We start from the raw sequence: 25,593 nt of genomic DNA, 5'->3' as shown, positions 1-25,593 counted from the left end.
ATGGTTTTTCCAGTAGTCATGTACGGATGTGAGAGTTGGACTATAAAGAAAGCTGAGCATGGAAGAATTGATCCTTTTGAACTGCCGTGTTGGAGAAGACTCTTGAGAGTCCCTTGGACTGCAAGGAGATCCAACCAGTCCATCCTAAAGGAGATCAGTCCTGAATGTTCATTGGAAGGACTGATGTTGAAGCTGAAACTCCAATACTTTGGCCACCTGATGCGAAGAGCTGACTCATGTGAAAAGACCCTGATGCTGGGAAAGACTGAGGGCAGGAGGAGAAGGGCATGACAGAGGGTGAGATGGTTGGATGGCATCACCGACTCAATGGACATGAGTCTGAGTAAACTCCGGGAGTTGGTGATGGACAGGGAGGCCTGACATGCTGCAGTCCATGAGGTTGCAAAGAGTCAGACACGACTGAGCGACTGAACTAAACTGATGCCACAAGGTGTGGCCAAAAACTAGGAAAAAAGAAAGGGTAGGGGAGCGAGTCAGGCTGCTGGTTCTGTGACCCTAGCAGGTCATGGCACTGCTCTGTGCTGTTTCCCTGTCTGTATAGCATGTCACTGGGCTTCCCCAGTGGCTCAGTGGTAAAGAATTCACCTGCATTGCAGGAGCCACAGGAGACACAGGTTCGATCCCTGGATTGGGAAGATCCCCTGGAGGAGGGCATGGCAACCCACTCCAGTATTCTTGCCTGGAGAATCCCCATGGGCAGAGGAGCCTGGCAGGCTACAGTCCATGGGGTCACAGAGTAGGACACAACTGAAGCAACTTGGCATAGCATGCCACTCGTGATTGTGGTGAGGATTCCATGGGATGATGCCTGGAAAGTGGTCAAGACACAGGACCCACAAGTGTCTCTGTGGCTGACAAGCACTTGGTCAGCCCTCTGTATGGGTCACCTATCCAGAGGGGTGGGTTGTATAGGCCAAGCTCCCAGCCAAGCCAGGGGCCCCTCTTTGCCCCTTCCCTTCCATGAAGCATCTCTGAAGGCTGAATGCAGCCCACGTCTCAGGCTCCAGGACTGAAGAAGCAACCTGCCCCCGTCATTCTACCCCCCCTCTATCCCCCTCTGCAGGGGGCTGCACGGCAGGGGGCTGTCCCTCAGTCAGCACCAATCAAATATGGAAAAGAGCCTGCAGCAGGCTGGGTGTATGTGTTTAATTCTTCCCTAACCAGGGCCTGGGCCCCACCTGGGCACCTCTGATTTCATTAGCATTCTGCCCAGCTTCCCCCCTCCTCCCACCAGACCCACCAAGGCCCCCTACTCAAAAAATCAGTATGGTGGAGTTTTTTTTTTTTTTTTTTCCAGAGAGGAGGGGAGGGAGCCCCAGGTGGAGGAAGGGTAGCTGATGGTGAAGATGAATTCCAAACCTCCTGATGAGCAGGGACCTCTTTCTGAGCTGGCCCTACCAGGGAGGGAACCAAAGGGAAGGAGGTGCCATCTCAGATACATCCTACCCCCAACCCCTTGGAACTTACACGAGCCCAATAGCACCTCCTTACAGTTTGCACCCTCTGTACCTCACTCCCCTCACCCTAGTCCTGACCTGGAGAAGAGCCAACGCACAGGACCAGAGTCTAGAATCCATACTTAGGAGCCCCTGTCCTACCACAAACATCCCACCAGCCTCACTCTATCACTTACCGTCTTCGCGTATGCTGTTCTCTCTGGCTGGAATACTTTCCCCACGAAGCCCCATCTAGTATTCACCTCTCAGCTTAGGCACCACTTCCTGTAGGAATTCTCCTCTCACTACTCAGAAAGGCTCGTCTGCCTCCCCAGATGCTTCAGTAGCACGGCCTAAACTCGCTTGGACTACACCAGTGTTTCCATCTGTCCCTCTCCAGGGTTCTCTGTGTTGATAGCGGTGCCCACAAGGTAGGTGCTCAGGAAACACTGGACGGATAAATGAATGAATGGGTCACAGCCCATCTCAGTTTAGCCTTTAGGCTCACAATGCCTGAGGTCCAGGTGCTTTTCAAAATCTGATCTTTGGGACACCTGAAATACAGTTTCTTATTGCCTCCAAAATACGAGCAGAAGGGCAAGTAACAAATGGTTAATGACACGTGGACCGCGCATGACTGCATGTCAGGTGGACACCCAAAGTCCACCTCACCCTTGGCTGTGTGTGGATGAAGTCTATTTGACCCGGAGTGATTGATGGTATCGGAGGGGGACACTGATACGTAAGGGGGCCCAGCAAGACTCTCGTGGGTAATACATGTGAAGCCCATGAAGCAGGGCTAGCGCTGTTTCGTGAACTCTACCTTGTGAATGTGCGCTCTGTTGTGTCCAGAAGCATCGCTTTGGAGGCAAGGTCCCTGCATTCCCGGTCCAAGGGGTTCGGTTGAAGCCCCACCCCCACAGTCCAGCTTTGGCCAATCAGCACGCAGCTCCTCTGCGGCCGCTGTGATTGGCTCAGAGTTGGGCAGGGACCCGATGTGGCAGCAAGATTCAGACAGACTCTGGCTGCTCCACTGTTTAAGCCCAGGATCGAGTCGTGCCTTAAGTTCCACCCTGGATGTTTCAGTTTTGCACATTATCTTAGCTTTTCAAAGCCACTTGGGGCCAGTTTTCTATCCGTTGTAGGTGCCAATCCCGACTAGCATGCTGCTCAAACCCCACCTGGACACTGGCAGAATTAGTAGAGTGCCCCCCACACACATACTAGGGGAACCCCCACCCCCAAGTCTGCAGTGAGTACCGCACCAGAGGGACTTGTGGACCTGCGTTTAGAATACTCTCTCCTCTGTTCCCAACCCCTCTCCTGCCTTGTTGGCTGTTCGTGGTTCCCTCTCCCGATTAATTTGGGATGTGTTCAGAGGGGCTCCCGTTAGCCACAGCCTTGGGCAGTGGGGATGCGAGGATGAGAGGGCTCTGGGCTGGCTGTGCAGTCTTGGGGTGGTGACTTCTGTCTCTGAGCCCCAGATGCTCTGTGCTTCTCAACTTAGTCGCATTACCGACCTAGCAATTAATGATCTGTAGAATCCATCCGCCTGCCAACGCAGGAGACTTAGGTTCGATCCCTGGGTCAAAAAGATCCCCTGGAAAAGGGAATGGCAACCCTCTCCAGTATTCTTGATGGAAAAGCCCACGGATAGAGAAGCTTGGCGGGCTAGAGTCCATGGGGTCACAAAATCGGACACGATTGAAGCGACTGAGCGCGCGCGCGCGCACACACACACACACACACACACACACTGTGCAATTACTAGTTAATTGACTGTCTCCTGTTACCTAGAAGCTCCTAGGGGCGATGGGCGATCCCTACGGTGCCCACACAAAATACAGGCTCAAGAAATACATGCTGAGTAGAGGAGCCTCTGATAGCTTCTCTAAAGATGAGGGGTGAGCTTGTACACTCTGGGGTTAGTGCGGGCCCCTTTAGGGAGATGATGCGTTAACTGATATGAAGGGGGTCCGGGCAAAGGCTTCCGGTGGAGTGACTTCGGCCAAAGAAGGGACATTAAAGATGGTGCGGCAGGCATGGGCCCAGCTGGAGGAGAAGGGGAACAATGCAGGCCATACTCAGAGGTCTCCATGCCAGAGATGGAAGCCCCTCCCCAGAGCTGCTCCTGCCCCGGCCCCTGTGTGCCCAAGATGGGGGAGGGAGGAGAGTGCTGAGTTCCCCAGGATGGACACAGCCGCTGCTGAGAGAAGGGTGGTCACACTGCCTGCATGCTCCCTACTCCATCTCACCCCAAACTTGCCAGAAGATGAGGGGAATAAACAAGCCCCACCCACACTGTCCACCCCAGGGTGGGGCTGGGGGTGGAGCAGCAAGGGAGCCATTGCCTTATATGGAGCTAGTTTGAGTTAGACAATTCCCATGCTCATGCTGGGGAGACGAGGGACCCTGGGGACCAGCAGCTGCCCGGGGTGTGGCTGGGTCCCCACACCCACGCTGTCTCCGGACCGCCTGTGAGTTGCTAATAATAGCAATGGCGGCAAAGGTGACAGCAGCAGCTGGCCACGTGCCAGGACTACGTGCAAGGCTTCCTGTCTCTGGATCCTCACCATTCACTCACCCTTATTCCCACTTGACAGATGAAGAAACTGAGGCTAGGAAAGGGTAAGCCCCGGGCCCAGGAAGTCAACTGGGGTCAGTCTGACTCGCTGGCCCCACTCTGGCCCTCCTCTCCCTAGGGCCCTTGGGTGCATGAGGAGGCCTCTGGCATACTGCTGACCCCCTAGAGCGCTGCCCTCCTGCCAGAACCCAGGAGAAGGTGGGAAGAAGAAAGTGTGCATTGCAGAGGGCAGCCCCCTTTCCCAAGCTCTGCTGTTCCATTTGGAAGTAAGCAGCAAAAACATTCGCCACAATCCCCACAGTCCCCAAGAAGTTTCCTTGAACCGAACTCTCCAGAGGCCCACATTCTTCCGCGGGGGGCTCCGATCTGGCCCCTGGGTGCCACAGGGGACACGTCCCACCCGTGGCCTCAATGGAATGGGGCTCTTCCGGCTTGTCTCCCTCCCCTCTGATCAGGGCTCCATCCCACGCTGTCTGCCCTGTCCGCAGACCCACTGTTCACTTAGATTTCCATCTGGTTTTGGTTTTAGGGGGTGGAGGAAGGGGAGGGTTTAGGGAAAAGCTAAGAGCTGGCACCCGATGGAGGTTAACCCGCTACATTTGCTTCTCTTCTTGGCGCCCCAAGCTCTGTGCGTTTCCCCCCTGCCATCCGCCTCCGCAAATCTCAGGGCTGCTTGATTATCACATAACCTGCTTCTGATGGACAGTTAGACGTCAGAGCCCTGGGCAGAAAAAGAAGCCAGCATCAAGATCAGCTTTCTCAGCATTCCAAACACCACGTCTAAACCAGCTTAGCTCAAGCCAGAGATCAGCTGAGTGCAACTGTGTGTGTGGGTGGGTGTGGGTGTGTGCACGCACACATGCATGTTCTAGATGTGTGGTGAGAACCCTCTGTAATTCCCGAAGGAGCGTATCTGAATATCTCAGTTTTCCTCCCCAAGCCATCTTATCCAGCGACCCTCGAGAAGTTGCAATTAATCTCTAATTTGCATTTTTAACCTCAAATGCCACATTATAAAAATAGTTGTGTTGTGTTTTATAGACGGTATTTGTCATGAAATTATACATGGTTACAATTTATACCATGGAAAAGAAAGCAAGCTGCTCTTTCTACATGGGGGAATGCCAGCCTGGGTCTGCAGCAAAGCCCCATCCTCCTAGAGAGGGGACCCCAGGTCACCGGGCAGGGCTGGGCAGAGGCAGAGGGCTCGTGGTCCTGGGTATGCATTGGATAACTTGACTCCTTTTTAGAAAGCATCTTTAAAGAGCCAGCAGCTCCTGGGACCCAGAACTTGATTCCTGATCTTGACTCCTCTTCCTGCGGGATCTTGGGAAACTTCTCCCACCTTGGTTTTTCCATCTTTAAAAGGGGGGTTGACAAGTCCTAAACTGGGCATCTGCTTCTTCCCAACTGTCAGGGAGCATGAGAAAGAAAAGATAGATGTTTACTGCACGCCTCCTGGAGACCAGAGGTGAACCCCTGCCTGCTTGACTTCATCAACTCCACTGAACAGCCCAGGCCCCAGGTACCGGCATTGTGCCCATTTTGCAGATGAGGAATTTGAGGCTCAGAGAAATGAGGCCCTTTCCCAAGATCATCCGGGAAACGGGGGTGAGGTTGGAGCTGGAGTCCCACAGCTAAGCCAGGCAGCATGTCCTGCCCTTGAGAAGGTGGGGGACTCCCTGGGACATCGGGGCCAGCTCTCTGCTTCTATGCCTGGGTCATTGTCAAGCTGCATGGGAACAACAGGAGCAGGCAGTCCCTGTCCCAGGATCCTGGCCGCCTGCCTGCCTGGGTCAAGGAGCAGTTCTGATTTCTGTCTGGCAATGCTCTGCCTGGCGCTCTCACCACTCTCATCCATCCCTTTTTAAACAAGCCAAGAAAGGCTGGGTGAGGTCGGAGTGAGCACAGCCCAGGGGCTCCGGGCCAGCAGGAGTGGGGAACACCATGAAGACAAGGGTCCAAGGCCTGGAGCCCCCATGGCCTCCATACACAGCCCATCTTTCTGGGCCTCCGCTTCCTCATCTGGGAAATGGGGCCATAAGACTGCCTACCTCCTGGAGGATCTGGGAGAAATTAGTGAGATTTACACAGAGGGCTGAGCACAGAGCAGGTGCACAATAAATGGTCCTGACTGTCAGGGTCTCGGTGACGATGAAGGTGAACACACTCCAAGGCCACTCAGCGCACCCCAGTCATCCAGCCCCCGACTCAGCCACAAGCACCCCATACTCCCTCCACTCCCTCTGGGAGGCAGGGTTTGCAGTCAGACAGCCTGGGCCTACCTTCCTCATCTTGTCAAGGAAACTGCCATCCCTGAAGCCCTGGTGTTGGGTCTGTGACAGGTGCAGCTGCCCCACTGATGGAGTGGCGAGCCCCACACCCTGCCTCGGGTTCTGCATGGCTCCTGGACCCACCCTTTCCTGACACGGGTTCTTGGATCTCAGAGAGAAGGTGCGCTGGGACAGACAGCGCTTGTGATCTGCTCCTTTGGAGATGGGGTGCTCACAAGGCTCTGGGCAGCCAGGACACAAGAGGCGTTCCCAAGTTAGCCATTCACTTCCCAGATGACAGGAGATGCACCGGGGTGCTCTGCGCACCCCCAGTACCCACAAGGGGCACAGAAAGCATTCCCACCCCTCCTAACACAAAAACTGCCAATCTTGAAGCAGGCCTTGCTCATTGGTCCTCTCAGTGGGACTCCCTCCCACTTCCTCTGCTCCTGGAAAAGCCCCTCTCTCTCTCTTCTGGTGTGTTGAACAACATGTGGAATCTTGGTTCCCCGACCAGGGATCGAACTTGTGAACCCTGCATTGGAAACATGGAGTCCTCCGTATCTGCTGTTCCTTCCATCTGGAGCACCCTTCCCAACTTCTTCTGGTTAACTTCACTCATCCTGTAGAGCCCTTCTGAGAATCCACTTCCTCCAGAACGCCTTCCCTGAACCTCCAGACCAGGTAGGTGACCCCACTATCTGTTCTCATCTCCTTTATAGCAGAGATCACACCCCTTTGTTTCTTGATGGGACCCCAAGATCCAACCCTCAGACTAGCACGGAGTAGTAGATGCTCAAGAAATATTTCTGGAAGGGAGGCTGGAGGGAAGTCTTCCCCATTTCCTCCCCTTGGAGCTCTGATCTGCCCCCAACTTGAATCCACTGCAACGGCAAGAGATTCCTTTAAACGACGACTCCACTTTCAGCCGCATTAGATCTTGGCCTTTTCTTTTTTCCCTCCCCATGAAACCAGAGTAGTTCGTTTTTACTTCTTGTCTCCAGCAATTTCCCACTTTGAGCTCTGACACTCTCCTCGCTTGGGGGTTTGGTGGCAGGGCAGCCGGCTCGGCAGGAGAGGCTGGCCTTCCAATTAGAACATGATGTCTCTCAGAAACTCGAGATTCCCAAAGGCTGGGGGCCCTCCCAAGCCGCCCCCAACTCCCACATCACAGCACAGCCCAGAAGCCCTCTGTCCTGGCAGTATGGGTCAGACTCTGCACAGGGATGTGTCCCCGGAAAAGCAGTATCTCAGCCACTGCGGAGCTTTGGGGTAAGAACCGAGGGAACCAGAGGGACAGTCCCTCCCTGGCAGGGGCTGTGCTGATTCTAGCAAGAGGACACTACGGGGCTTCCCTGGGGGCTCAGCAGTAAAGAATTCGCCTGCTAAGAAAAGAGACAGGGGTTCGATCCTTGATCCGGGCAGATCCCACATGCTGCAAGGCAATGAAGACCTGAACACCGCAACTATGGAGACTGTGCTCTAGAGCCCGCAAAACTCAACTACTGAGCCCATGTGCTGCAACCACTGAAACCTAGGAGCCCTAGAGCCTGTGCTCTGCACCGAGAGAAGTCACCGCAACGAGAAGCCCAAGCACCGCAACTCGAGAAAAGCCCAAGCAGCAACGAAGACCCAGTGCAGCCAAAAACAAATATTTAAAAAGAGGACACTGTGGCTCTTGGGCCATCTGAGGGCTCAGCACAGAGTGGTCAGCGTTGAACCTGGGCTCTGGGGACCACAGTGTATTTCCTGGGTGACCTTGGGCAAGTCACTTGGCCCTTCTGAGCCTCAGTTTCCTCATCTATAGTGAAAGTCGCTCAGACCCTTTGTGACGCCATGGACTGTAGCCCACCAGGCTCCTGTGTTCACGGGATTCTCCAGGCAAGAATACTGGAGTAGGTGGCTGTTCCCATCTCCAGGGGATCTTCCCAACTCAGGGATTGAACCTAGGCCTCCCGCATGGCAGGCAGATTCTTTAAGGTCTGAGCCACCAGGGATAATACCGCACCTGCCTCATAAGGCTGCTGAGAGAACTCAGCATGAGGCAGCTTGTGAAGTCCTGAGCTCAGGCCCAGACAGAGTAAAGAACTGGGCATCAGGGTGCTCCTGCCTCTGCTCCACTCGCTGGTTAGGGACAAGCATGACCAACCTAGACAGTGAGTTAAAAAGCAGAGACAGCACTTTGCTGACAAAGGTCCTCATAGTCAAAGCTATGGTTCTCCCAGTACGGATGTGAGAGCTGGACCATAAAGAAGGCTGAGCGTCAAAGAATTGATGCTTTTGAACTGTGGTGTTGGAGAAGGCTCTTGAGTCCCTTGGACTGCAAGGAGATCCAACCAGTCCATCTTAAAGGAGATCATTCCTGAATATTCATTGGAAGGACTGATGCTGAAGCTGAAATTCCAATACTTTGGCCTCCTGATGTGAAGAGCTGACTCACTGGAAAAGATCCTGATGCTGGGGAAAGATTGAGGGCAGGAGGAGAAGGGGACGTCAGAGGATGAGATGGTTGGATGGCATCACTGACTCGATGGACATGAGTTTGAGCAAGTTCTGGGAGTTGGTGATGGACAGGGAGGCCTGGTGTGCTGAGGTACATGGGGTTGCAAAGAATCGGACACGACTGAGTGACTGAACGACTCATCTGTCCAGTGATGCCTCAAACAACAGGTGTGTGCGCACAATGAATGAATGAATCAGTTCAGTTCAGTCGAATGAGTAAGTGAGTTAATGAATTACATCCAGTGTTCTGGGAACCAAATAGCAAGGCATCACTTGGAAGGGGACTGGGAGAGATGGAGTTTCATATATAGTCTTTTAGGGGAAGGTTGGAGAAGGCAATGGCACCCCACTCCAGTACTCTTGCCTGGAAAACTCCATGGATGGAGGAGCCTGGTGGGCTGCAGTCCATGGGGTCGCTCAGAGTCGGACACGACTGAGGGACTTCACTTTCACTTTTCACTTTCATGCATTGGAGAAGGAAATGGCAACCCACTCCAGTGTTCTTGCCTGGAGAATCCCAGGGACAGGGGAGCCTGGTGGGCTGCCATCTCTGGGGTCGCACAGAGTCGGACACGACTGAAGTGACTTAGCAGCAGCAGCAGCAGCAGCAGCAGGGGAAGGTGGAAAGACCTGTTTTCTGTAGCCTCATCATGAGGGAAATAGGGAACAAAGGGCCAATTTTTCTTTTCTCCTATTTCTGGGAGGTTTTCCTGGCCTTTCTTCCCTCATCTGGGATGCACACCCCCGCCACCTGATTTGAGTTGTGAGAACCGTGCTTCAGGTCCTGGGGAGGCAGCCACATGTCCAGCCACGCGGGGAGGACCTTGCATCTTGAGGCATTTCTTGCTTCCAAGCCCACGGGGTTAGAGGTGGGGGGCATGGAGGGGTGCTGGCCTCAGGGAGGGCAGGGCTGGGCTGTACTCTCTCAAAGGTGAGTCCGTCTTCTGCCATCCGCACAGACCAGGCATTCCCTGAGGGCAAGGGGCGCGGCAGATCCAGGTCTGAACATCCCCCTCACTTACTACATCCTCAGTTCATGCTTCATGGGGTCGTGAAAAAGATGCAGACTCTGAGGCTCCAAACCTTGGCTCCTCCGCCCAGTGTGGGCCCTTGGGCGAGTCATGCAACCGCTCAGAGCCTCAATTTCCCCAGCCATCTTGAGAATGGCAGACCCCCCCATATGACCTTCTCACGTGATCAGCTACTCTACTTCCATCACTTCCCTAAACCCTTAAAACCACCCCACAAGGGGCACGATTCTCCTCCCCTTGACAAACACGCTCAGAGAGAAGATGACACTTGCCAAGGTCACACAGCTGGCCAAGCCCCAGCCCCGGCCCTTGAGTGGACGGCTGAGATGCCCTGTCCAGCAACTATCCCCTTGCAAAGAGACCCCTGGATTACTGGTTCTCTTCTGCAAGAGGAGAGGCCTGAAGACTGGGTTGGAGGAGGATGGGAAGGCAGAGAAGGAGGACCCCAGGTCCACAGGGTCCTGGAGGGGAGGCCCAGGAGGGAAGGGGAGGGGTGCCAGGGACTCCCAAGGGCCCTTGCCCACCTGGGGTGGGGGGCGGCCAGGGCCTGAGCCCTGGACGATGCCGGCTGCCCGCTGGCTGGACCGGCCGCCCGAGGCACCATCTTGAGAGCATTAGGGGCTGCTGTTCACAGATGTTTTCTGTTACGTGTTATTTGTTAGTCTAATGAAAGGAGGTGCACGGGCTTTCAAGACCTCGGAGTTCTGCGGGGGTTTTATATGGGAGGCCCGCGCAGAGCTCTGGCGGCAAGAGGAGGCCGCGAGGCCCCTGCCAGGCGCGCCCGGCGGCTCCTGCTTTGATTCCGAGGTTTGCAGCCATCCGCGTGGTAATTCTAGCTCTGGTTAAATGTCATTTTTAATAACGCCATCTCTGGCATGTAAACGGCTGCGCCCGCGGCAACAGGGACAGCTCGGAGGGGGAGGCTGGTGGCGGGGGGTGGGGGGGTGGTGGAAGGATAGGCAGGGAGGGAGGCGGGATTGGGGACCAATGGACAAAACCCCCAGGGGTGGTGGTCACCATCCTGGGGGCATGGATGCCCTACCCTGCGGACCCCTGCTGAGGAAAGCCTGCAGCGTTGTGAGGGGCAGAGAGGGTGGGGGGACAGGGAGGAGCAGGCCAGACAATGGGAGGGGGCTTTTCCAGTGACAAGTGATAGAGACCCCCAGCTCAGGCTTCTGACCCCCACCCCCGACCCCGTCACCCTGGCAGCGAGAGGGAGTCAGGATGCTCGAGGGGAAGAGACAAGATCTTCCACGTGGGAACACCCCCTTCAGTCCAGCTCTTTGGGAGCCTTGGGCTGGTACCCAGTGGGTGCCCGCTGAGTGCTGGGAGGTGCTCAACAGTGATTGTGCTTCCCTAGACCCAGCTGTGTGGCTTCCAGTGCAGTCAGGTCTCTGGGGAGGTGGAGGCTGGGCCGGGCCTTGGAGCAGCAAACACTGCCCCCCCCACACACACATACTGGCCCTTTCTAGATGCTTCCAAACGATGCCAGTCTTCCCTGGCGGCTCCAGTGGGCCTCTCCATCCTCTCACGAGAGGACCATTATCCCCGCAGGCAAACAGGAGGACGACAGAGGGGCAGAGTTAACCCTGGAAGGAGCTTCCGAAAGCACAGCGGTGCACACGCTTTGATGCCTATAAAAATGACTAGCTGTTGTTTAGTTGCTCAGTCATGTCCGAATCTTTGCGACTCCATGGACTATAGCCCCGCCAGGCTCCTCTGTCCGTGGGATTCCCGAGGCAAGAATCCTGCAGTGGGTTGCCATGCCCTCCTCCAGGGGCTCTTCTTGACCCAGGAACAGAACCCGAGTCTCCTGCATTGGCAGGCAGATTCTTTATCACCGAGCCACCTGGGTAGCCCCCAAAATGACTGGGACTGTGCCAAACGCAGAGGCCCAGGTCCGGGCTCCAGAGGGTTTCCTTCCGTGGGCCGGGACATGGGAACATGCATTTCACCCGCTCCCAGGGTGATTCGAATGCAGTGATACCTGGGCCCAGATGCTGACAAACAGAAGGTCCGACTCCCTCACCAGGGGACACTGAGGCACAGAGAGTCAGGGAGTGTCCCGAGCTGTAGGGCTGGGCAGGTCCCGGTTCCTGACTCTTAGTCCTTCTCCTCCTCCCGCCTCCAGGGCAGCCGCAGCACAGGTGACACGCCCTCGCCTTGTCATCTCAGCTCTGGGTGGAAAAGCCTTTGGGGAAGCTTCCAGGTCTTGTAGCCCCTGGGCATCCCGCTCTCACTGCCCTGACCTCCCCCCAACCTGGAACCTTCTCCAAAGACCACAATGCCCCCAGCAGCCCCCGCCACCCATCCTCAGGCCGCCAGGTCCCAGCTTCTCGACTCCTCTGCAACTCATCGCCCCAGCATCCTTCCAAGGTCCCCACTGCCCATGCCCCAGGGGCACCTCCCAAGCACAAGAAAGCGGAAAGGATCACAAAGAGGGACACAAACTAATGTCTTCCAGAGCCGGCTTCACTTTTAGGACGCAATAAAAAATATCATGAGCCGTAAAGGGCCCCAGGTGGACGGCGTCCTGTCACCACGGGGCCCCTCGGAGCCGGGCTGGGAGCAAGCGGCTTCCCACACATGGAAGGGACACGGGGCGAGGGGCCTGGCTGGCGGGGTGGGGGGCCCAGCCCGAGCATCAGGGTCACATATTCAGTGACCTTCATTCCCAGGACACCTGGAGATTCCCTGGCTCCCGGGGAGGCATGGCCTCTCACTAGCAGCAGCTCGGCTCCCTCTGGGCGGGGAGCACCCTGCCCCCTTGCCCATGGGGGCTGCCGAGCACCCCATCTCCCTGCGTCTGCTCGGCATGGGCGCCTGCCGAGACCACTTTCCCCAACTCTGTCTAAACAGGAAGCTCCCACGGTGCCTTTCTACTCACCACCTCGCAAAAGGCACTTAACCCCTGGCCCTGTCCAGGCGCGATCTGGCTGCAATCTGGCTGCTGGTCTGTCCACCAGCAGCCTGCGGCCACCCTGGCCGTCAAGAGCCTGGACCGGATCATCTGGGCCAGGCTGAAGCCTTCGGGACAGGGGTGTGAGGGTGGGTGTGGGTGCAAGTGTGTGTGTGTGTGTGTGTGTGTGTGTGTGTGTGAGAGAGAGAGAGAGAGAGAGCGTATGTGTGTGGGAGTGAGTGAGCAGGTGTGTGTGTGGTGGTCGTGTGTGTTGGGGCGGATGGTGTGTGTCCCTGTGTCCGTGTCTGGGAAAGCCACCATGTGGCTCCCAAATGCCAGCCAGAGTTATCACCGACCCACCGCAAAATGAGGAAAACAGGGGCAACTTGCAAGCTTTCTGGTTAAGTAAGTCTGTTTTACGGACCATTCTCGACTCTGAGATGAAGATGCTGAGAGGTGCTCGCTTGGATAAAAGGATGGGGGCAACAAGATGACAGTTGTTGTCAGTAAATGGCTTTTCTTGGCCACTTAAAAATGTGTTTCAGTTTATCTTTAATTTTTTGGCCATGCCACCTGGCATCCCATCTGGGGACTGAACTCGCGCTCCCTGCCATGGAAGCATGGAGTCGTAACCCCTGGATGGCCAGGGAAGCCCCTCTTGGCAACTTCTAAAACTGCCCCACTCTATGCCAGTTCTTCGAAGTGCCTGGAAATTCTCACCGGGGCTTGAGATCTGAAAGTCTAAGCAGCTGGTAGGAGCTCAAGGTGAGACACATAGTGGGTGATCGGAAAATAATTGCTGAATGCAGTGAGTGAGTGAATGAATGAGTGAATATGGGAGCAGGGGGTAGACTAGAGAAGAAGTCCTATTGATGGTCCTCAGTCAGGGACCCTCCACAGCTCTCCCCTGTCCATGAGGCCATTCTGGATGTTTCCGGGCAGGACTTCCACTCACTCTTATATCTTCCAAGCCACCCCCACCCCCCACCCCACAAGCCAGACAGTGCCATGCTGCCAGGCCTGACCCGCCTCACCCCCACCTCCAACCCCGGGACCCAGGCTACACTGCTAAGAATGTGGAGAAGACCCCTCCCCTGGCTGCCTCGTGGTCCCCTGAACACAGCCTACGCCAGCCTGGGAGTGGACATCCCTGGTCAGAACACCCAGCATTCTGGGGACTCCAGGGGTGGCTCTGGCCAGCAGTGGAGGGCAGGGGTTTGGGGACAGGCCTGGGCTGGAATCCCATATTCATTTGTGTGACCTTGCCAACCACTCAGCTTTTCTGAGCCTGTTCCTCTCTCCATAAATGGATATAATAAAAGGACCCACTTCTGGTCGGTGCGAAGACAATGAAGGGTGAAGCACGGGGGTGCCCTGGCCAGCAAACAGTAACTGGTCACCCTCACCACGTGCCATCAAAGGCACCTGCCTTCCCCTCCACTCCCACGGCCTCTGGCCCCAGGGTGCCACCCTGGTCAGGTTCCAACGCCGAAGCTCTGTTTGTAGGATGTGTTCAGGGCAGCACTGCCTCCTTAAATCACTCCCAAGGTTCACTCCCACCTGAGATTAGCCCCTGCCCTTTGGGTCTGGCACACCAGGAAGGCCTCCCAAGTTTTGCCTTGTCCAGGCCGACCTCACATCCCTGCCCAGGACAAGACACTGGGAACCCTTCCTCCCTGCCTCTATCCACTTAGAAACCTAACACGGCTGAGGGTCATCCCAGCACCCCACTCCATGCCAGACCTCAGGACCTCCCTGACCGCTTTGATCCCCAAAACAAACCTCAGTCTCCCCAGCAACCAGGTAGGGCTTCCCCTGCCCCACCCCTCCAGCCCAAACACTGCGCTGTGCAGGACAGAGAGGCCTGGACAAAACAAAGCCCACCCCACCCTCCCCAGCCAGGAGACCTCAGGCAGGTTACTTTGCCTCTCTGGGTTGCCCCCATAATAGGAATGGCAACCACTAGCCCGGCCTGACTCACAGTGAGCATCGCCATGAGCTGTAAAGGAGGCCCTTTATTGAGCACCTACTATGTTCCGGGCATGGTCTCCCACACCCTATAAGGGACATCACTGTCCATCATCCCCATTTCACAGATAGCAACACTGAGCCTCAGGGAGCTTCCCGGGCCTCAAGGGGGCCAGCAGGCATTATCACTACTGCTGCAAAGTCACTTCTCTGGAGTCTTCTGGAAGGGAACAGTGGAAGCTCCTGCCCTGTTGAGCTTCTGTTCACAGGGAAGGACCCTTGTGGGAGTGTCCGGAGGTCCCAGGCCCCCATGCCAGGCTTGCAAGCTCCACTCAGATGATCTATTAAATAGAGCAGCAAGACCACCCTGGAACCATGGGCAGTGCACGAACTAGCCAGAGTCCTCCCTGCTGACAAAAAGCCCGAGATGCAGATCACCGGCCCCTCCTACCAGGTGTCCAGCCATTCTCAGACTGAATGCCCTGGGCTCTCAGCTCTACGCCTGGTTCCTGCACCTGGTTCCTCAGCTCTCATCACTCCTGTCTCCCTGCTCCTGGGCATGTGCTAAGGGAGGATCTCACCTGTTGGGGGCGGGAGGCGGGGGGGGGGGGCACTCAGCCAGCACCCAGGCCTCAGAGACGCCACCTCCCTGGGGAGATGGGCCCACCCCAGGGCAATTTCTCAGCCCAGATTGAATCATGGAGGAGAGACAGGAGGTGCCCCACAGACACCTGCGTGCTGCCTCCCGTCCTTCAGGTTGGGGCCTGGAGGTCACACACGGAGAGGCGAGCCAAAGCCAGGAGCTGGACCTGGGTGTCCTGACCGCCCTCTTCCCGGGCTCATTCACAGTGGATTGCTGTCTCCCCACCCGTGCCCCCCAGAGGAAATGGATGGAGGGAAAGGAAGGAAGGGGAGGAAGAAAAGCAGGCTTGTCTTTAAAAGGTCGGTTCTGAAGAAACACTTTTGTCTTTATCACCTACCAGCCCTGCTCCTGTCTCGCAGGCTGGCACCTGGTACCACCCCCATCTCCCTTCTCCACGGCCCCAGAGGCTGCTGCTGCCACCTTTCAGAGCCAGTTAGAGGGAGGCTGGCTAAAAAGTCAGATGTGGCAAACAGTACGGCGGTTCTCAAAAAACTCAACATAGAATTCCACTCCTGGCCCCTCAAAGAACTGAAAGCAGGGGCCACACTCGCGTTCCCAGCAGGTCATTCACAATCGCCCGACGGCAGAAGCAACCCGAGTGTCCACCAACGGGGGTACGGGGAAATCAAATGTGAACTATCTGCAGCACGGTGGGATACTGCTCAACCTTAAAAAGGAAGGAAATTCTAACACCTGCTACGTCACGTACACATTGTGAGAACGTTATGCTAAGTGAAATAAGCTAGGCAACAGAAGGGCAGGCACTGTACGATTCCACGTCTATGAGGTCCCGAGGGTTGTCTAACTCATAGAGACAGAACATAGTGGTTGCCAAGGGCTGGGGGAGGAGGGATGAGGAGTTAGTGCTCAATGGGGGGCAAAGTTTCAGCTGGGGAAGACGGAAAACGTTTAGGAGCTAGACGGTGGGGATGATGGTACAAGGATGAGAATGAACTTCACGCCGTCGAACTTGACGCTTCAAAACGACTGAAACGGTAAACCATGGTAGATGATTTACAAGAAAAATCCAAAAATGAAAGGCCAGTTGGCCCATCTCTCAAACTCAGTGGTCCCTTCAGGCCTCCCACTCAGATACTTGGCCTTGCCCGCCACCACTGGCAAGGGGGAGAGGGACGTGCCCACCCAAGCCGGGCGTGTCCGTGGCTTCCTTTTGCCCATCAACAGAGGTGACTCAGAGAACAGCTCCATGGGGGTAGCCCAAACCCCCAGCCCACCCCAGCTCAGCCTGTGCCCTCAGGCTCCAAGGGCCCCATTTGAATCTCTGAGAAGGGAACCCACTGGGTTTGGGCATTTTTCCTAAACAGGTCGCGGCCCCAGTGGGGCCAGGCAGCCTCGCTGGGTTGCGGGCTTCATCCCTGCCTGGCTCGAGGGGTTTCGTTTATTTTCAATGCATCCGCATTCCTGATTCCGCCCTGTCCACAGGAGGGAATGTTTTAAGGAAAATCTCAGTTATTAATGTGGCTTCTTTTGTTGTAAGTCACTGCGAAGGCAGCAAACGAGAGTTTATTTTCCTAACGTGCTTGGCATAGCTTGGCGCCCCGGCCCAGACCTCAGCGTTTGACTTGGGAGGAACCCGAGACCCTGGTTTGCTCTGAGTCAGTGGCGAAGCCACAACCTTCCTGGTCAGTTCCAGGGGGGAGCCTGGTCCAGGGAAATCATTGGCAAGAATAGGCTAGATGTACTGATGACTTTGTGAAAACGAAAGATTGAAAAATCTATTCAAAAATTTTTGAGACTGCTAACCCGACAGGTTGAAAATACATCAATTTTCTAACTCATTGGTTTCCCCATTAACCTTTATTTTTCTAATAAGGGTCACCCCATCTCTTTACGGGCTTCCCAGGCGGCACAGTAGTGAAGAAATCGCCTGACAATGTAGGAGATGCAGGTTCGATCCCTGGGTGGGGAAGATCCCCTGGAAGAGGAAATGGCAACCCGCTCCAGTATCATTGCCTGGAGAATCCTGTGGACAGAGGAGCCTGGCGGGCTACAGTCCATGGGTCTGAAGAGAGTTGGACCCAACTAAGCAACTGAGCATGCACGCACCTCTATTCGGTTTCAGTCGCTGCCTTTGGATCTGGAAACAGCTCCAGAAGCCACAAGAAAAACCTACTTCCAAGCGTGTCCAAATCCTCAGTGAAGGGCCAGAATTGGAGGATGAAACCTCAGCCTAGGGCCCACAGATGCTGGCCTGGGGACCAGAGTCCCAGGACCCTGAGGTTTGGCTGCCTGCTTATTAAAGGGGCCCAGTGACGCGGGCTGGGCTCACGAGGATGGGGACGAAAGGTCCCTTCTCCTCCACCTTTGGAGACTTCATGAGCTGGGAATCCAGCCGCAGTAGGAGGGGGCACCTGCTAGAAAGAGGAAGTAGGGGAGCAGGGCAGGATGCCAGTCTCTCCTCCATCCACCTTCCTGCCCCGGGGGCCCGGACCCATGAGCAAGCCAAGGGATTCTCTCTCCCAGGCCTGGGGGCTGCCCCAGAACACCCCCAGCTCTGCCCGCCTTCCTCCTGGCAGCGGGCACCACTGGAATGCACTCAACTGGCCTTGGGGAGCTGCTTGACTCGACATAAAACATTTGGGTTTCATGGCCTAGAGATTTGTTTTCAGTCTAAGGAATGAGTATAGGGTTACCTCCTTTTAATTTTGCCAAGTAAGGACATTAAAATAAACCCATCTCCAGACATTATCCCTGTTTCATAAAAGAAAGTGCCTTTTAACACCAAAAGTGAGCTAGGAAAGATGCAATCTCAAACAGAGAATTCTTTAAGCTAGGTTTTTGAGCTTCAGGAACTCTCTGTAGTGTCCACATTGGGCTTCCGTTTGTCTGTTGAGGCCTGGAGAAAATGTCCCCAAGGGCCGAGGGCCGGGAGGATGGAGCTGAGGTCTAGGGGGTGGGGGCTTCTTGAGCCTGGCCCTGACTCTGCCTGCGGCCCCTAGTCCCTCACAGTGACGGAAGGAGATGCCCACCTCTGGGGGGCAGACTGGCCACTGCCCTCAGCCCTGTCCCACCCGAGCCCACACGCAGGGGGTCCTCTGTCCCCAGTGCCTGGGAATTCCCCATGTGCAGAAGAGAGAGAGCTCCCAGGCCCTCAGTGGGAGAGACGCGATCCCGGGGGGTTGCTGGGAAGGCCTGGGGGCTTGGGGGCTGCCAGAGGCCCTGGCTGAGCACTTGTGACCCTAGCTATTCTGGGACTCCCCCAGAAAAGCCCCCCACTTGGAGCCCTTTTAGGCTGTGAGCAGGAGAAGCAGGGCCATCTCCTGTCCATCCCCACGGCCGCGGCCAGGACTTGAGGACAAAGCCCGCCCGGCCTCCTTCCTTCTCTCTCCACCCCACCTGTACTCCTTCCTTCTCCTTTCCTGCCTTTCTTCAATTTGCTCCTCTTTCTGTCCCCAGCGCCAGGGGTCCCCCATGCCTCAGGGGAAACTTAGAGACCTCCCCTCTGCCCTGCGGGGAAGCCGGCTCAGAGCCAGCAGGAGACCCGACTACCACAAACAACCGGCTGGCAGGAACCGGCTGGCAGGATCCACCCGACACCAGAAAAGGGCACTCCACTTTTCTCTTGGCCCAAACCAGACACCATCCGTCCTTCCACCAGGGAAACCCCAGCTCCCAGGAGGGGGTCAGCCTATTTCCTGATCCCCTGGGTAGGTGAACAGAGGCCAGAGGGGCTGGCGAGAGGCGGATGGACGCCACTGGGAAGGACTTGGAGGCCATGGCATGCGGCTGGCGCCAGGCGGGCACCCTCTGAGACGCACCATGAGAGTCAGGTATGTGTCGGCCATACCTCTCGGGTACACCCAGGCTCCTGGACAAGGCTTCCAACAAGGCTGATGACACCTCACCTTTTCCTGCACCTTCTCTCATCTGAAAAGTGGGGTACGCAGCCGCCCTGGGCTCCTTGCAGACCCCGGAGGCTGGTGCAGGAAGTTGGGGACCCCAGGGACAGGTGGGAATGCTTCTGGAGTCAAGTGGGTGACTCTTAATGGGCCTAGAGTCTCCAGCAGGTCTGCCGGCTCCCCAGAGCTAGGAGAGCCAGGAGTGGTCTCAGAGGACCCCCACACTCCTTTCCAGGGCCGGGGGTTAGCTGTGTGGACTCCAGCCCTCCCCCTCTCTCCAGCAAACTCTCCCCCGCCAGGATCTTTGCTTTATCTTCATCTTCTCCTCTTCCAGCCACTCCCCCCTTCTTACCAAGGGCTCAAGACCCTGCAGTCCTCTGTGACTTTTTGACAAAAAAAAAAAAAAAAAGCCACTTGGGTGGGTTGTTTGTTTTTAAAGCCCCTTCCTGATGACCTTTAACCTCGGCAGGGTAAGAGAGGCCTAGCTGGCTTTTCAGGGCTGGGCCGCTCCCCCTAGGGAGCTGCTAGCAGCGGGGGCAAACTGGAGGGGGAGGGCAGCATCGATACCCCAGCCAGGGCACCCTTCTTTGAAAAGCCTAGCAGGGTGTCCTGGAGGAGAGCGGGGCAGAGTTGGAGACCCAGCGGTGCGACTAGGTCTCTTCGCCCCACTCGGAAGCCTCAGTTTCCCCAGCAATAATCGCACCCACTTCTCCCAGGCTGTTTGGGAGTGGGGGGCTCAAGGGGTGCCACCCGGGGCAGGGCACAAGGCAGCACAGAGCCCTGTTCTGCCAACGACTGGAGGTGGATCTGGCCTCCCCCAGCCGACAGCTCCCGTCCAGTCCATCGCGGACATACAACCTCAGCGAGGGCGGCGGCGGCGGCGGCGGCAGGGGCCACGCCAGCCGCTCGGGAGGCGGCGCCCAGCGCCCGCACCCCCGGAGGTCCCGCCGCGACTTCTCCTTCCCAGGCCGGGCTCCGGCAGAGCTAGAGTCCCCGCTTCCGTCGCCGGTCCCGCGCTCGCCCCTTCGGGCCCACGAGCCTCTGGCCCCGATCCCCGGCCCCGGCCCCGCGCACTCACCGTCCTGCGGCGCCGCCTCGCTGCCGCTGCTGCCCCCGGACGGCTCGCGCGCCGCGCCCTCCCGCGCCTCGGCCCTGGGCGCGGGGCGCGCCGCCAGCCGCCCGGCCGCCGCCACCTCCTCCAGGTCCAGGAGGTGGCTGACCGTGAAGTTCTTGCGCGCCTGGGCGCAGTCGCCCGGCCCCAGCGCTGGCGGCGGCGGCGGCGGCCCCGGGCCTAGCGCCGGCTTGTCCGGGGCGAAGGCGGGGCCGGCCGCGCTGTCCATGCCCGCGGGCCGCCCCGGGGTCGCCGGCGGCGGTGGTGGGCGCGGGTCCGAGGAGCGGGTGGCAGGCGCGGGTCGGAGCGAGCGCGCCCCGGCCGCCCCGCGCTCGGCCCCGCTCCCGGCCGCCTCTTGGCTCCGCGGCCCGCCCGGCGCTGACGTCGGGGGAAACCAACTTTCTTCCCTCCCCTTCTCTGCCGCCTCGCTCGCTCCCAAGTTGCTCCGACGCGAGCTCCTCCGGCCACACGCCCCTTCTTGAAGCAGACCTCGCCCCCTGCCTCTCCTCCTCCCCCTTCTCCTCGCCTCGCCCGCCCCCACCGCTCCGACTGCGGGAGGGAGGGGGTCCCGCGCCAGGCCGGCTGGAGGCTGGGGGCGGGGAGGGGGGAGAAGATAGGGGTGTCCTTCTTTCAGCGTCCCCACCCGCATTTGGAGGAATGGGAAAGTTCAGTGTTTGGGTATGTGTCTGTCTTTCTTTTTTTTTTTTTAATCCCCCAACAAGTGTCTGGAGAGGTGACACTGGAGGGATTAGCAGCCCCGCTTCCATTACAAATTCCTCCGCAGGGGACTGGGGGAGCGACTCTGGGGGAGACAGATTCCACGGAAGATCTGAAACCTCCCAACCCACCTTTACCCCCATGCACCCTAATGCTGCCGTCCCTGCCCAGACGGAGGAGAGTCCTGGGTCCGCCTGGTTCATACCACCTCGCGCCAGGGTCTCTGCCCCAGAAGGCAGTACATCATCAAGCCTCTGGGGGTGTAGCATCCCCCTAGCCCACCTCGGGGATAGTCCAGGCCCTTCCCAAGGAAAACCAAAGCAAGAGGAAGGAGGTTCCTCCCCCGCCCCCTTCCCCAGAATTCCTAGTTTACACACGGAAGATGGATAGATAGCCAGACGACAGCCAGACTGACAGATGGGTGACAGAGAGTGAGAGAGAGGCCTGCCTGGGTCTCTGCTCTTGTTTTTGTTTTGCAAGGAAAGCACAGAGAAGATGCCCCCGGTGGTGAAGCGAGACTGTAAGCCATCCAGATGCTGCTGGTCTTTCACCAAAACTGCTCTTGGAGGCCTGGCCTTCCATTGTCCCCTCCACCACTGCAGAGCCATAACGTTTGAGCAAGAAAAATAAGCCCCCAGGAGAAGACCTTCAGAAACTCCTTTCTGGGCTGCTGCAAAGGAAACCCAGCCTGCACACACCCCTGAAAACCTGTAGACAGGCAGCCAGGTTCTGCATGAGCCAGGATTTTTCCCAGAAAGGCATCACCCCCAAGATGAGGCCAAGTGTCCCCCACATTAGCCACAGCCACCCATAAGAGCACATGCGAGGGTAGGTTGAGGACCTGGAAATGATGAGAGATGAGGTTCTTCTTTTTTTTAATTTATTTTATTGGTCATGCCGCAAAGCACATGGGATCTTGGTTCCCTTCCCAGGGGTAGAACCCCCACCCCCGGCACTGAAAGTACAGAGTCTTAACCATTGGACAGCAAATTCTTCTTCTTTGGAAAGTTGCCCAACGAGTGTCCAATGAGAAAGAAATCCAGGGGCTCCAGGGGTCCCCAGCGCTGCCCACATGTGAGTGGTTGAACGACTTTCTGAGGGACTGAGCAGGGTGGGGCAGTGACTGGATTCTAGGAACTGCCTGGAAGAACCTCACCCCCACCTCCCCCGGCCCCTGCTGGAGCACCCAGCAAGCGAAGGGTAAGGAGCGCTTATCCCGGGAAAAGCACAGCATTCAGAGCAGCATTGGTGTCGGAGATCAGGTGCCAGGCCCAGTCCACCATGCACTGCTGTGTGACCTCAGACATGTCCCTCCCCTCTCTGAGCCCCACCCTCCTCCCTTGCAAAGTGAAGTCACTCAGTCGTTTCTGACTCTTTGTGATCCTGTGGACTGTAGCCTACCAGGCTCCTCCGTCCATGGGATTTTCCAAGCAAGAGTACTGGAGTGGGTTGCCATTTCCTTCTCCAGGGGATCTTCCTGACCCAGGGATCGAACCCAGGTCTCCCACATTGTAGGCAGACGCTTTACCTGTCAGAGCCACTAGGGAAGTCCTCCCTTGTAGAAGGGGTTTCATGCTGCACCAACTGCTTGGGCTCTATGGGCATTCCATCAGAGTGCAATCCTGGGCGTGTGGCCTAGAACACAGGACCCTGTCAGCATCAGCCTGCAGAGCTGGAAAGGGCCTGAACATCATCCGGGTTCAAATGCAGACCTTGCATTTCCCCACTGTGAGCCTTGGCAGTCTATTAATACTTGCCTCTCAGTTGCCGCCTCTGTAAAATGGACTCTTAGGAGGATTCAGCAGGTTGATATATGTGGGGCACCTGATACCTGGGGAGCAATCAATTAGTGTTAACAGTTACCATTTTTAGGGGACAACCCTGGAAGTCCACTGGTTAAGATCCCACTTGCCAATACAAGGGACACAGGTTCCATCCCTGGTCCTGGAAGATTCCACCTGCCCCGTGGCAACTAAGCTCACGTACCACCACTGCTGAGCCCACATGCCCTAGAGCCTGTGTCCACAGCAAGAGAAGCCACTGCACGGAGAGGCCAGCGCACTCAATGAAGAGTGGCCCCTGCTCGCCGCAAGTAGAGAAAAAGTGCAGCAAAAAAGACCCAGCGCAGCCAAAAAGATAAATAAATAATACTTTTTTAAAAGATAAAAAAATAAAAACATTTATTCCAAGAAGTCGTGGAAGGCAGCGATGGCAAACTCAAACTTTAGGGCCAAGGGGACACCCGTTTGAATCTGTGCCGTTTACTAGCTGTGTGGCCTTGAAGAGGTCACTTGCTGGTCCTCCCTGAATGTGATCTGTCATCTGTTTGACAAAGGGACCGATTTGAAAGGATTCTTGTGAATTTGGCATTCTTCATGTTGTTGCTAATTCCCCTGGCCAGTCCTAGGGCTGGTGGCTGGGGCGGTACAAGGATGGCAGAGTAGGGCAAGTGGCATGGACTGCTATTCTATAGGTCAGCGCTTGAGCAAGAGCTCCAGGCCTGAGGCAGCCTGGAATGCACCCCGGGAAACTCCAGTTAACCTGGGAAGGATGGAACTCATTACCCGAAAAGGATACAGCTAAAAGATAAATGACTTCCATGGTGATTTAGATAAATCCTGTGATGCTAACCCAGAGTGGGCAATGAAGGGAGAATAAGATCCCAGTTTGGAACGTCTCTGTTCATCGAGTGGTTATTGAAGCAGGCCCTGATCTAAGCAGTGGGGAAGGGGAGGAAGAGGAGGGAGCAGAGAGAGCCCCTGCTCTGCAGCGAGAAGCTGATCCTTGGTTGGCACCTCTGTTCAAGACTGGCTTCCGAGTCTGAGCATGAGTAAAAATGCATATTTGCCCCAGTCTTGAAAGCTTGCATGCTTTAAAAAAAGTTAACTTCTCTTATTACAGAAGTGACATGCTTATTGCAGAGATTTTAGAATACACGAATAAAATTAAGACAATCAGTTCAGTTCAGTTCAGTCACTCAGTCGTGTCCGACTATTTGTGACCCCATGAATTGCAGCATGCCAGGCCTCCCTGTCCATCACCAACTTCTGGAGTTCACTCAAACTCACGTCCATCGGTGATGCTAAAAGCACATATATCCCACTCCTAGAGATTTCTGAGACACGATAGATTTTATATACATATATATATATATGTGTATATATATATATATATATATATATAAAGTTGGTTTAATGAAAGAGATTGATGATAATCTTCCTATTTATTCAGTATTGAATTGAAGACCTAGAAGAAGCTATAAGACAAGAAAAAGGCATGAGCTGAAAATAGAGTATATCCTTCTAGCTTTTATCTATATTCTAGATCGATGGAAAGAATAGTTAAATACATTATAAAAGTCAAATTATGTTGTGCTTTTTAATAGCTTGCACATTATGTCATTAGTCTTGTCCACTATTATTTTTATTGAAAACCTAGTGATATGTTATTCCCTACTGCTGCACATCAGTCCTTATTACTATACATCCATAGTTACTTTCTTGATCATAAATACCTAGAAATAGGATATCTGGATGTGGTAGGCAGATAATAACCTCCCAAAGATATTGACATGATAATCCCTGGAAATTGTGGATATGGCAAGGCAAAATTAAAATAGCAGATGGAATTAAGTTTTCCTAACAAGTGACCTTAAAACAGGGAGAATGTTTTGGATCATCTGAATGGGTCCTTTAAAGTGGAAGAGAGAGGCAGGAGAGTCATTGTTGGAGTGATGCAATGCGAGAAACTTGACTGGGAAGTGCTGGCTTTGAAGGTGGAAGAAGGCAGCCACTGACTAAGGAACACAGACAGCCTCTAGACATTGGAAAAGGCAAGAAAATAGATTCCTCCCTGGAGCCTCCAGAAGGAAATGCAGCCCTGCAGGATGTTGATTTTAGCCCAGCACTTCTGTTCTCTGAGAAAGCCTGAAGGCAAAAGGAGAAGGGAGTGGCAGAGGATGTGATGGTTAGATGGCATCACTGACTTAATGGACATGGATTTGAACAAACTCCTGAAGGTGCTGGAGGACAGAGGAGCCTGGCATGCTGCAGCCCATGAGGTCATAAAGAGTCCGATGCAGAGAGTAGCGACTGAACAACAACAACATCTATTCTCTGAAGAGGTTAACATCATGCCTTTGTATTCTTTTAAAACACTAGGTTTGTGATCATTTGTTACAGCAGCAAATGGAGAGCTAAGGCACTGAGTCACAGATACTGGCCAAAGATTTTAAGACTTGTGATAATATTGCTTCATAGCCTCCAAAAAGGCTGTATCAATTTCTACCCCTGAAGAGCATGCACCACTTTAGTTATTTTCTCTACTGATGGCACAAGCCTTTATGGTTTTATTTAATGTGAATAAAATGTGCCCAAGAGCTGTCTATTCACTTTCTTTGCTGCACAGCCTCTTCTTGGGATGGGTGACTCTGATGGCCGGCTGCTCTTCCAAGACAGCTTTGTAGCTGTTAAGGGAACACCGTGGACACTCTCAGCACACTGAGATCTGGTGCACATCAGCAACGTTGTTACTTCCAGCTTCTTGATG

The 25,593-nt window shown here is 55.4% G+C and overlaps 1 protein-coding gene across 1 annotated transcript in view; it reads right to left on the bottom strand.

The window, feature by feature from the left end:
* PRRX2 (paired related homeobox 2) overlaps nucleotides 1-20,777 on the bottom strand; it is a 52,005-nt gene extending 31,228 nt beyond the window's left edge. The window contains exon 1 of the mRNA XM_055541378.1: nucleotides 20,296-20,777. Within this exon, the coding sequence (XP_055397353.1) occupies nucleotides 20,296-20,557 (262 nt within the window). The 5' untranslated portion in view covers nucleotides 20,558-20,777. The remainder of the gene's footprint in view (nucleotides 1-20,295) is intronic.
* Between the last annotated feature and the right edge of the window lie 4,816 nt (nucleotides 20,778-25,593).

This window comes from Bubalus kerabau, chromosome 11, assembly GCF_029407905.1.
Source record: "Bubalus kerabau isolate K-KA32 ecotype Philippines breed swamp buffalo chromosome 11, PCC_UOA_SB_1v2, whole genome shotgun sequence".
Lineage (NCBI taxonomy): Eukaryota > Metazoa > Chordata > Mammalia > Artiodactyla > Bovidae > Bubalus > Bubalus kerabau.
This window is presented reverse-complemented; position numbering and strand designations above follow the sequence as displayed.